The sequence below is a fragment of the Aulonocara sp. 'chitande type north' Nkhata Bay genome, linkage group LG3 (genome assembly GCF_057382095.1).
Source record: "Aulonocara sp. 'chitande type north' Nkhata Bay isolate Kocher_YH1m ecotype deep benthic linkage group LG3, A_spYH_male_GT1.1, whole genome shotgun sequence".
Classification (NCBI taxonomy): Eukaryota; Metazoa; Chordata; class Actinopteri; order Cichliformes; family Cichlidae; genus Aulonocara; species Aulonocara sp. 'chitande type north' Nkhata Bay.
Window position 1 is genome coordinate 49,013,621 of NC_141346.1, and position 12,358 is coordinate 49,025,978.

The following is a 12,358-nucleotide window of genomic DNA, read 5'->3' on the forward strand; positions in this document are numbered from 1 at the left end:
CACAGTCCACAGCAAAAACAGAGCACTGGCCACCCCTGTATGACACTTTGTCCAAAAGAGTGGGGAGATGTCGCTTGACCTTAGTCTCCTTAGGAAATAAAGTCTATTGCTAAATATTATTGCTTAGAATATCAAATGTAACCATAACGGGTCCACAGGTGTTGATAAAGAGGCTTTTTTTCCCCATCTTGGACAAAGCCAGGCTATCGCTTTCTCCTTAACCTAGTCTGATATGCTAGGCTAACCACAAGCTCAGCAGCTACCACGAAGACACGGTGTTGATAGTAGTTTTTTATATCTCACAATGACAGCATGCACATTTCACTGATTCGTCCATTCTTGCTCCTGGTTGTTTACATGTGAGGCTCAACATAAGAAACACGTGTTTGTTTATCAGTTTGCCTTTCTTCTTCGCTGCCTCTTCATTTCTGTCTTCCTCATATTTTCCCTCACAAAAGAAGGCAAGAAATTAAACAAACCTGTGAGTCATATTTCGTTTATATCTTTAACCCCCACCTCCTCCCGCTTCTCTCCTTTCTGCACCATCGCCCACCTCACCCCTTTACTCATTCCCCTCCCTTGCTTACTCTCATTTCCCTTGCCGTCACCCTGGGTTGTCTTTACTTGATAAGAAAGAAGGAAAAATAAAAATGCATATTGTTTTATGTGCCGTGCAGATGCAGCAGCGGCTGTGCTTTGTAACCAGTTTTTGGTGCCGGCTGTCTCATAAACAGGAACAGCTGGCAAGTATAGAGTATATGTGTGTGTGTGCAGCACAGCAGCAGTGTATAGTTCAAACGTGTGCTTTTGCAGACAAACCTGCCGAGGATTTCCAACAGTTCCGCAACTCCATTGAAGTGCTCAGTTTCATATATGAACCTGAAGGTCAGAGACAGGACACACACAGGCAAAAGCACTATTAAATCAAGCTACAGCTGATAGTTAAACAACACTAAAAACAGGAATTAGATAAACATTAAATAAACAGTTTTATCTTCCTGTAAAATGACCTGTGCGTGCATGAAAGTTGCTAGTATTCACAAATTTCCTATCAAACCATGTCTGAAGCACACCTCCGTGACATTCACAGTTGAATGTGAAGTTTATACACATTTTAGCTGAAACTACATTCAGCAAAAGGAAAAAATGAAAAGCAAGAAGCGCCTTCACTGAGGCAGCTCACTCTCTGGGCAGTATCACTATTTAAAAGAAAAGTATTGCATTTTGTTTTCTTTGTTCTCTTTTAACATAGTTTTTAACGTACTTTAAAAAGTTTGTAGTGCAGAAAAAAGAAGAGCAAAGTGCAGGCTTGTTAAACCTATTTTAATATTTTCAATTCAATTTTATTTTGTTTTATTTATATCGCACAAAATCACAACAGCAGTCACCTCAAAGCACTTTATATTGTAAGGTAAAGACCCTACAATGATACAGAAACACTGGTGACAGTGGGAATGACAAACTCCCTTTTAACAGGAAGAAGCCTTTGGGACAACCAGCCATCTGCCATGACTAGTTAGGTTTGAGGGACACAAGACAAAAGACATGAAAATACTTCAAATAATTTTGAGTATAATAATGTTTTTGTTATAGTTACATTTTATAATTAAAGATTATTATATTTATACTGTCTTAAAAACCCATCCTGGGGAATCTTGAAAGAAAGGCTCATATAACAGTATCATTCAGTATCAAATGTTACCAACACAAACAAAGGCAGTAGAATTTAAAACATAGTTTTAATGGTAAAAGACATTCTATGAAGTAATTTACTGTTTAGAATGACCACATATCATTTCCTGTATACCTATATGATGCCAGTACAAACAACGGCAATAAGAAACATATTTTTAAATAGCTCTGTAGAGCGTTATTATCGCTTTGACTTTCAGATCAATCGATCGACCTTGAAGGACAGGTCAGAGAGGTCATGTGTGACGTGATGTTTTAAATGTTTCCACAGTACTTTCTATGTGTCGACAATCAACATCACACTTGTAAGAATCATAGTTTCCAAGTCTTACATCTTTTTGTCAATTTTGAACCAATATAATCTTCTATAATCATCTTCACGACTGATTGATCAATCTGTGATTTAGGACACATGTAGGATGAACATTCAGTGAGCTGAACACATTCATGTTGTGTTTGTAGGAGAAAGAATACAACTGATTAAAGATTAAAGCTAGATTTGACCTTTTTGCTACAACACTAGTTACATTAACAGTCCTGTTTTCACTCTTAATAATTTCCTTTATAAACTAGAAGTTCTAGTACAACAAAAATACCAAGCAGACACTACAATGAACTGCTGCAGGATCCAAAAGATCTTTTCGTTTCTTTCTGAATTAACACAGCATGCAAACCCCTGTAAGGGCTTGGCAAAGTAGAGCCAAACCAATAAACCAAGTTTGTTCTTGCAGAAGAGCAATAGCTCCTTTGGAGCTCAGGCTATAACCTCAATTAGAGATACAAAGAGCCAGCATTTGACAAGTATTCTCACAAGGTGCACGCTGGTTTAAGTACTAACTCTGAGGTCATTTTGTGGCTGTAGCATAATTATCATTTATGCAGGATAGATGCACAAAACGTGGTTTCTGAGCCCGCTCCCCTTCCTGCTCATCGTCTTTGACTGTCATGTGATGTTGAATTATTCGTTTTTAAATCATGAGCATGGGTTGGATGGAGGTTTGGTGTAGCTTGTACCTGAGGAAGATGTTGTTGATCTGTTTGCGGATGTAGGCTCGGAGGCCCAGCAGTTTTCCGTAGACGCGGTGCAGGATGGTCTTTAGGTACTCCCTCTCCCTCGGGTCCTCGCTGTCAAACAACTCCAGGAGCTACTCACACACACACACACACACACACACACACACACACACACACACACACACACACACACACACACACACACACACACACACACTTGCTATGAATGAAAGTCTGTACCTGTGAGTACTGCGCTCTAATTCTGACCTCCTCACTCTTACAATTAGTCTCTCAAACTTCAGCTTCTGGAGAAAAATCAAACATTTGTACCAAATGCAGCAGGATGAATATTACAATAACAGTTAATAACACATTAAACATAAAAAAAAGTCAATTTTTAATACATGCACTGAGAGGTCATAGTTGATGAAATTTGAGAAGTACAGCTGCATGTTTAAGAGAAGGGCTTCATTTCTTTACACCTTCAAAGCTTTGGTTTTGCATCTTTCCAGAAGATGAAGAGGAAAGGATTACCTGCAAGACAAACTTCTGGTCCACGTAGCGTTTGGCCATGGAGGGCTGGAAGTCCGGGCTCTCCAGGAAACGCAGAAAGAACTCATACACCAGCTGAAAGAGGAACAAACACCACAACATTACACAACATTTGGCGTGTCTGTGTTTTTATCTTCAGTGGATAGTGTGGCATCCAAAATGTCAAACTATTCTTTCAAAGACACACACGCATTTTGACTCATCTCTTCCTGAAGATGCTGTAAAGTGACTGTACATCATGTCTAAATGTCATCTGGGTAAACATCGAGTCTATGCAGGATTTGTGGGGGGTTTTTTGCAGGATTTGCATTTGTTATTGATGCTGGCTAAACTCATAATGTGTTGGCATAAAACTTGAGCCAACATTTAAATGATCTAAATGAGGTAAACACTCAACACAGCATTAAAAGCAATTTAACCCCACTGTGAGAGAATTAACAGTGCTAAAGGCATATTTTGCCTGAACTGTGCTTTTTTTCCCATTACACCTTCATGTTAACTTAGATGAAGTCTTGTAAATCTCCAACAACACGTGACTGCATGTCACACGGATGTATGGTGTGTACCTGCAGGTGTGGCCAGGAGGCTTCCAGTGTCGGCTCATCTTCCTCAGGGTCAAACTCTGGATTCTCGCTGGGTGGGAGAGTCCTGAAGATATTTACCGAGATCTGGAAAAAAAATCATAAACGCAGGCAAGGAGAAGGAGGTAGTGTGAAGTAGAGAGACAGGAAGTAGAAAAGATGAAAATGCAAAGGGAGGAGGAAGAAGAAAAAGAGATTAGTGAAGAATAAATAATGCATTCTCGCCAATTGTGGATTTAATGGGCAATAATTCAGAGATGAAAGCAGGCGATGAATCGTTTTTAATACTCTATCGCATAATGGACGTGGCAGCCTTGTTACCTTCAGTAATCACCTGCAGTTTGAGGACGTTTGTGTCACTTTAACTCTCGGAAAAGTCGCTGCAACAATGAAACAATTCTCCTTCCGATGGAACGTTTCCAGGAGTAAAGCTGTTGTGTTTGGTGGGTGTCTGTGATAATCTTTTATGTCAACTGACATCTACTTAGCAAGCGTGAAGACGTTTTGGGATGAGGGAAAAACGTCTTTCTGTGGTTTATGTTATCAGTTTCCAAGCAACTTCCACTACCGCTGGTCACACTTGAACATCTGAAGGTTTAACTCACCCTGTCGTTACCTGCTCATTTTAAAGCGCTGTGTGAATCTTGGATAGGCCGAAATCATCTAACCTGTTCATTTTTCCATCTCACTATCTTTAAGATTGTTTGTCTGCTGCAACTTTTCCTACTGTGCATCTCCAAACCTTTGACTATCAAAGAGGTCCAGAACATCAAAGTATCTTAAATTTGCACGTTTCATTTTAAGCTAAATTACTACTTAAACAGCATAAACACTTTTTATTTGGGTGAGCACACACAGCCGCAATCATTCGGTGCACTGCTCGTTCGACAGCTGTCCAGATGTTGATCATCAACAGAGGGAAAACCATAGATGATGATCGGTAACAGGACTGTTGCTCAGACAGACAGTGTGATAGAAAAAGGTCTGCAAGCAACAACGGTGACCTCAGCTTTGAGAGGATTGTCAAGAAAACTCGACAGAAGAACTTGAGAGATTCATGAGGGGTGGGCTGACACATGAAGAGTGCGCATAGATGTCTTCAGGAAAGCAGAACCAGAGACATCATCAGAAGCGTCTTGTGTGGACTAAAGAGAAAAAGAACTGGACTGCTGCATTACACACTGTATTTTAGTTGGAAATCAGCATCCTAGAGTTTGGAGGAAGAGTGGAGAGGCTCAGAATCCAAGGTGTTAGAAGTCCAGTGTGAAGTTTCCACAGTCTGTGATGATTTGGGCTGTCATGTCATCTGCTGATATTGGTGATGGTGGCGTTTTTGTTTTTTACAAGTCCAAAGTCAACACAGCATCTGCCAGGAGGTTCCAGAGCACTTCATGCTTCCTTCTGCTGACCACAGTACTTAACTACTACTAATGGTTTACCGCGTCTGTTATTACTGAGCTTGATTGGCGAGCCCACTCCTTAACCCCACAGAGAACCTATGGGGTATTGTCAAGACAACCAAAAATGCAGATGAGCTAAAGGTCACTATCAAAGCAGCAGTAACACCTCATCAGTGCTGATCTGCTCCATGCCACAGCACAATGACGCAGTTATTTATAGGAAAAGAGAAACAAAAAAGTTACGAGTGCATAAATGAACCGACTTTCTTTCTTGGCAATCGCATTACTTCCATGATGCATACGTGTTGACATCACTGTGAGGACGTTAGTATGACTTTAACCTGGGTAATAACTGGGTAATAACACAGCATCAAAGAGAGTCTAGCTCGACTTAAGATTCTTAGGTTTGCAAAGCGTAGCAAACCTAGCCTCGCTTTTTTTTCTTGGCATGTTTCTCCTACGCTGCTTTCATTCCATAATGCTGCACTTGGCTTTAAGAGTTTGATTTCTAAGCTTTTTTAAGTTCATTCACTTTCCTTCCACCCCCATCCTCTGTCCTATCAGCATTTTCGCATCCTCTGGGTATAGCACCTCTATCTACTGCTGGCTTTCTTTTCCTGTTTCAGACCCTCCTTTCTCCTCCTCTCTTTATCCTCTGGGATCTCCATAGTCCACACTTTCACTCCACTCTTTCTTCCTTTCTTTTCCATCTCTCACACTCTCTCTCTCACCATCTGTGCAGCCGATTGCTCTTTAGCACCTTTGTAAGCACTCTACTTTTCTCTCCCATCCTCCCTTTTTATTTATCTATCTATCTATCCCTCGCTCATCACCTTTGTTTATCTCCCATGGTAACTCCACCGGAGATCCTCCATTGGATACCACACTGACTAGCTTCTCTTTATTTTCCCCACAGCTTGGGATGGGCATCCAGGTGTTTGACAGGGACTGACTCACAGGTGAAAATGTCTTTCCGGCCTTCTAGATCTCTTCTCCCTTCAAGTATCAGGCTATCGATTCATTCGTCCACCCACCACTGTTTGTCACTGTCCATTCCCAAAATATTCCTGGTTTGGTTTTTGGATAGTGAATATTGGAGAATATTGCCTTGTACCTGAGGTCTCTTTTTTAACCCTTCCATTACTGTTTTAGTGCTTTTTAAAGCGCACTAATTTTCCACTTCTCTATTCTTAAACTGTACTACTGTAACTTTGTATTAATCACATTTTTTTCTTTATCTTCACCCGTGCCTCAGTCCAGCCCCTCAGTTCATACTTCGTCTGAAACAGGCTGTTTTAGGTCCTTTCTCCCAGCTTTCTTCTGATTGACTGCCCCTCAGAAGCACAAGATTTTCACGGATGTTTGGAGCTTTTACTTTTTGTGGGCATAGCCACAGCGCCAGAGCATCTAAAACCTGAGCTTCAAGTTCATAGGGATTTGTATACATGCTATCCTCATGCTTAACATGAACATTGACCACTGGAACCAGGATTTCTGCCAGTGTGTTGCAAGTCTAAGAAAGCTACCAGCATCTTTTTTTGGCAAAAGAAAGAACCTTTACATTAGATAATGTATCCTCCAAGCCCACATTTACTGTTAAGTATTTTCACACATAAACAAAAGCTAGAATAAACAAGGGGAACCAGCAGAATAACAGTTTTACTAGTTACGCTGCTATCCAACCACTTGTCTCCACTAATGATGTTTCAAGAGATAAATCGTTCACTGCTGTATGTAAATGATGTTATATATATTTTATGCTGATATCTGTACACATCTGTTGTTATGCTGGAAATGGGAAATAAATAAATTCCCTGGTGTCTTTGTGTTCCTACATCTCTTCATTGTGCAGAGCTGCATATACACAGTGCTGATTTCTGTCTGCGTCACTGCACAATTAACCAGTAAGCAATAGGGGCGTGCCACATTAATGCTGTTCAATATTTAACTGTACTCGGAGTGCTTTAAGTTAAGTACTATGTACGAAATGATGACCCATGTTTTAAGGGATTTTTATAAGATCAAAGAAAAAGAGTAATCATGTTTCCAAACGAATAAAAATTAGAGGAACATTTGTGCATCCTTTCAGTTATCTATGATCTATGATCTTTATCTTTGGGCTGGAATTGTTTGCACTGGTGCATCATTTTAACCCCTAACCTCCCCTCCTACTGTACCATCTTTATAGCCTCCGGGTAGAGAGGCTCTATGAGGACTCCTCTGCTCGTGGCCACGCTCTCCACCAGCTCGTTGAGCGCCGCACGTTTGATCTCCTTCCCTTTCAGGTCAGCCACGCAGTCCAGGAAATCAAACAGCACGCAGCACTGCTGCAGCTTCTTACAGAACAGGTCGTGCAGCTCTGCCACCGGGGCGTCTGGACAATTGAGAGGTAGGAAGAAAGAGAGAAAGCAAAACGTCAGACACGGAGGTTAAACGAAAAAATGCTTCCCTGTGTGTAGAGCGTAACGCAGGAAGCTGGGGTTTACGTATTGTTTGGCGCGGATCCTCTCTAAAAGCTATTGGGATAGAGAATATTACTCTACAAACACATCTGTACACACCCACGCATACATACACGACTGTCCACACACACACCTTCCTCCAGAGGGCTATGTTGTATCTCACTCCTATTACCTGTCAGATTCATTCCTTAGACCAGTTTGTCACGATGAAACTACCTGCTGCTGGTCGTCACGTTGAAATCTCATGCCTCCAAAAACTCCACTTTTCACAGAAAAAGAGAAAGTGCCTGATGCATTTGGATTACTGAAGCCCTAACTCATACAATGAGTTTTAAATTGATTCCACAGGCCTGGGGAGGTGGGGAGGTGGGGTGCAGAGGTGAGAAACTCAATGCAGCCTGTAAAGCTTTATGCAAAAGAAATAAAAACATTAAATCCACACAGAAAATAGAGAGCTGCAGGGTTTGACAGCTGCCCAATGGGAATGCTTGGTTTCTTTTTATGAGTAACCAGATGATTGATGACTCAATAGCTAAAAATAGCAGCAAAAAATCCACATCTGAGTGAGATGTACGAGAGGCTTGCACTGAAAGATAATAAACAAATCCATACGGAGAAAAATTATGTTAAAAAAACTAGTGCAAAATACTAAAACAACTCCTCTGTGCTAACATGCTAACAGCAACAATGTAAAAATGCGAAGGTGTCATAGGATGTTCATGTAATGGTTTTGGACTTTGGGTGTATTCAGTTCCTGTCATTTCTTGTTTCGTGATGTAACCCCCGACTGCAATATTTGTAGTTTTTTCTCCGTGTTCTTTGTTGAATGTGCTGACCTCCTGCACATGTATGACTTCATCCTCAATTAAAGACGTAGATATGAAAACTTTTTACTCCAGAGTTTGCATCCACTTTTTTGACTACATTTGATTACAGTCAATTTAGTTTTGTCACAACAATATTTCTTTCAAAGCAATTTATATTGTAAGGTAGAAGCCTTACAGTGAAACTGAGAAAAGCCCAACAATCAGATGACTGTCTGTGAGCAAGCATTTGGCAACAGTGGGAAGGAAAAACTCCCATTCAACAGGAAGAACCTCCACCAGGGAGGGGCAGCAACATTTTTAAAAAATCTAACTAAACCAGCAGCTAAAATTTTAAAGTCTAAGGAGCTTGGAAGAAAAAGCATCTGGACTTCTTTAAGTTCACCTCTCATCTGAGAAGCTTCTTCAGCTCAAAGGTCAAATGGTGGAGAGTCCCAGATCATCCCGGCCCTTCTGGCCGCAGGAAATCACATGATAGGGTGGGGCTAGGTTTCACAATGAGTTCACCCAAAACCTTGGCTGATTGTGACCCACCCCCGTTCTCACACCTTGGTTCTTTTGGGGGGGGGACACTCTCATAGGGCTTAAATCTGGGACTCTCCGCCATTTGACCTTAGAACTGAAGAAGCTTCTCGGATGAGAGGTGAAACGTCTTCAAGCAACTTAAAGAAGTCCAGAGCTCCTCAGACTACGATGACCTGGATGACAGAACCTTCACAGACCTAAAACTTTAAAAATAACTAAGTACAGATACACTGGTCAGCTAACCAGAGACCAGAATCGGATGATTTTCGGCATGCTAAGAGAAAAGTAATTAATGCATCTGTAAACTGGTGTAAAATACCATACTTAAAAACATATGGCATTTAATTGCATTTAACTGAACTGGTGTATACTGGTTACTCCATATCCTTTCAGTCTGCTATGTCCCATTAATCTCCCTCTGTCAGAGGAAAAAATACAGCTTACCAGTGGCTGGGAAACAGTCTAGACTAACTGTGTTCGAAGGTTCGCACACTCACACACACAGCGGGAGTGGATTAATTTTAACCCTTCTTAACCCCCAGGTGGGAAGCACAGGAGGAATATGGGAGTGCTGACTAGAGCTCTTCCAAGCCCCAGACCCCTCACCTATTGTGGGCACACCACAGCCATCTGCTGCCTTTGGCACAGAGCTTCACAAGGATAGACGAGGACTACCCTTCGCTTGAGGTGTGAGAACATGCTCTGTCGAGTCCGTTTTATTTCATCGTTTGTGCCCTTCTGTGTTTTCCATACGGTAATATCTCAGTCACGAGATCAGTGACCCAGGTTATCCGAATTAGCACTTTGGGGTTAGGATCAAGGTCACGTCTTGTTTCTGCTCCATGAGTAATCATTCCATCAAGCTCTTCATTCTGATGTTTCTACAACCTTCTTGCCTTCCATAAACACTAATGGTTGCGGTTGGGGCTGGCATCCATTGAGCTGCACTGAGTGGTCAATTTGTTCTTGAATTGGAGCCATTTCTCTGTGACTGGACAAACGTGTGAAAGCCAAGTTCGCACAATCTTCTGACTATTTGCGACGGGGAAAAAGCGAGTGTGAAAAGTCCATGGATGAACTACTTCTTCTGACAACTCGGAGAACAAATGCGAGTCTAAAAGTACAAACATTTTCATGTCGTTGACGTGAAGACGTGTCCCACCGCTCCACTTTTCCTCGCTCCTTCCTAATCTACCACCCCCTGTCCTTCCCATCTTTCCAATCTTCTCTTCTGACTCCTCAAAGGTCCACACCCCTGTTTTTTCTCCGTCCTCTCTCAACCTCTCCTCCCTTTCTGCTCTTCCTCTGTAGGCCGACTGTGAAGGTGAAATCTAATCCATTTTTAATGGAGAGTAATTGTATGAAGATGTACCGTGCGGGACTGAGAGGAGGAAGGGAAAAAAACGAACATGGCAAGGTGAAAAGAAAAGGAAATGAAAAACTGCGTTTGTGCGCTCGTGCAGACAGGCAACGAGGACGGGAGGTGAGAAAAAGAGAGGAAGGATGAAGGGAATAAAGGGACTCGGTGGGTCGTGTGAGAGCAAGTGTGGGAGAGAGCAAACCAAAGAGCCGAGAAGAGAGGGGAAGTGTAGGGAGATGACAGGCCCAGACGGAGCGGCTGATGTCACCCCGACATGCCGCTTACAGGTTGACAGTGGTTAGATTTAGAAAAAGAATTTACAAGGATACAAATTGAATACACAATGAGACGGCAGACGGATCAAACTGAGGCGATAATGAGCGCGTTTCAGTTTTTTGCAGGTCACTGCAGACTCGCTTATTCAAAGCAGCTTTAATATCATGTCAGTGAAGCCATTAGAATATCAACTAAGGATCTTAATCACACTGAGTCACTTGTGACTGAGCTATTTTCATGTTTTCTGACAATCCAAATTGGCCGTGCTCTGACTGTAACACCGCTGCCATTAAAAGCAAGCGGTTACATTTTATTTTTCGATTTAGTGCGTCTGTATTAGCTCAGGACATCCATCATCGACGTGGCACACACAGACACACACACCAGCGTTACATCAGCAGCACACGAATATAAAAGCACGTAAAATACAAACACCCTTTCCCTTAAAAATATTCCCAGCTACACTCATGTATTAGAGCCGGTAAGCTATCAGTACTCAAAAACTGCTTTTCTAATACTTTTTTTTGCTGCTGGTCTTCGTACGGCTGCAAAGAGAACAATTTTTTTCAGACATGAGAAGAATAATTGATCAGTTTGGTCTTTTGAACTTCTTTAGTTTTCCTTTATATGTAACATTCTCAGCTTTAAGCTTTTTGCTTTGGTTTAACCTCATTTCCAGCGATAGGCTGGTATTTTGAGGGGAAACGGATCTAAATCCTGCTGAACACTGCCTGCCCATGACCAAAGAGTGAACAAAGTAGGCCACTTTGCAAATAAAGACCCAAACGTTTGTCTCGGGAAAAGTTGGAGGCCAAAACAGAGGCAAAAGGAGAGTGAATATTTGTGTTGCATTTGTCAGGTGCACAAAAACATGTCCCCAGGGTCATAAATGCAAATGTAAACGCTAATGTAATCAGGCCACTGCAAGCAAACCCACATTAACTTTAGAAAGTAAGCTGCTTCCAAATGACAACTTAATATAATACTGTATAACATCTTATTGATTTTTATTATTTAATCCATGAATTAAAGTTTTAGAGTTCAGGCCGCAATATGCTGTCAGGACAGATTCGACGCACCGTAGCATGGTAATTTTAAAAAGATTAAAAGTGTGTTGAAGATGTTGATGCCGAGCATGTATATTGTTAACATCTACCCTAAAGACAGGGACTGTCACCCTGAAAAAAAACCATTTCCACTAAGATAGAAATGTTACATCATAGGACGAAGATGTTCACTCTGTGTAGCTGTGTACGGGTGGTTGTTTCGCTCGGAGGCTAGACGCACATAGCCAAAAACAGCAGCTCGGGTTCAATCCTGTCCTAAGTGTCTCTGCTGTCTTTCTTTCTGTGTCAACATGTTTTTTAACAAAGTTGAAAAGAATAACTGTGTATTCATTTGCAGTAATCATTCCTCTTAAGGAGAAAACTGGGACCAAAACACACCAGCCAATTGCGATCACTTTCAGAGGGTCAAGGTTTTCCCTTTAATGCGTCCCCCTTATCTTCACTACTATTGATGCACGATAAAAATACTTTCATATGAATTTTTAAAAATTCTGAAGGTGCAAAAGGAGTTGAAGGTATGGAAAAAGCAATTAAGTTAGAAAGTTTTAACAATAGCTGAACTACAGTGATCAAGAGTTTATGTTCGGTTTAGGGAAGAAAATTAA

At 41.4% G+C, this 12,358-nt stretch overlaps 1 protein-coding gene across 1 annotated transcript in view; it reads right to left on the reverse strand.

Annotated features, from left to right (window-relative positions):
* Positions 1 to 12,358, reverse strand: part of ppp2r5b (protein phosphatase 2, regulatory subunit B', beta) — a 53,036-nt gene that overhangs the window by 17,880 nt on the left and 22,798 nt on the right. Inside the window, exons 2-6 of the mRNA XM_086284459.1 lie at positions 7,417 to 7,613; positions 3,825 to 3,926; positions 3,241 to 3,333; positions 2,707 to 2,837; positions 820 to 879 (exon numbers count right to left, since the gene is read on the reverse strand). Of these exons, the coding sequence (XP_086140585.1) occupies positions 820 to 879; positions 2,707 to 2,837; positions 3,241 to 3,333; positions 3,825 to 3,926; positions 7,417 to 7,613 (583 nt within the window). The remainder of the gene's footprint in view (positions 1 to 819; positions 880 to 2,706; positions 2,838 to 3,240; positions 3,334 to 3,824; positions 3,927 to 7,416; positions 7,614 to 12,358) is intronic.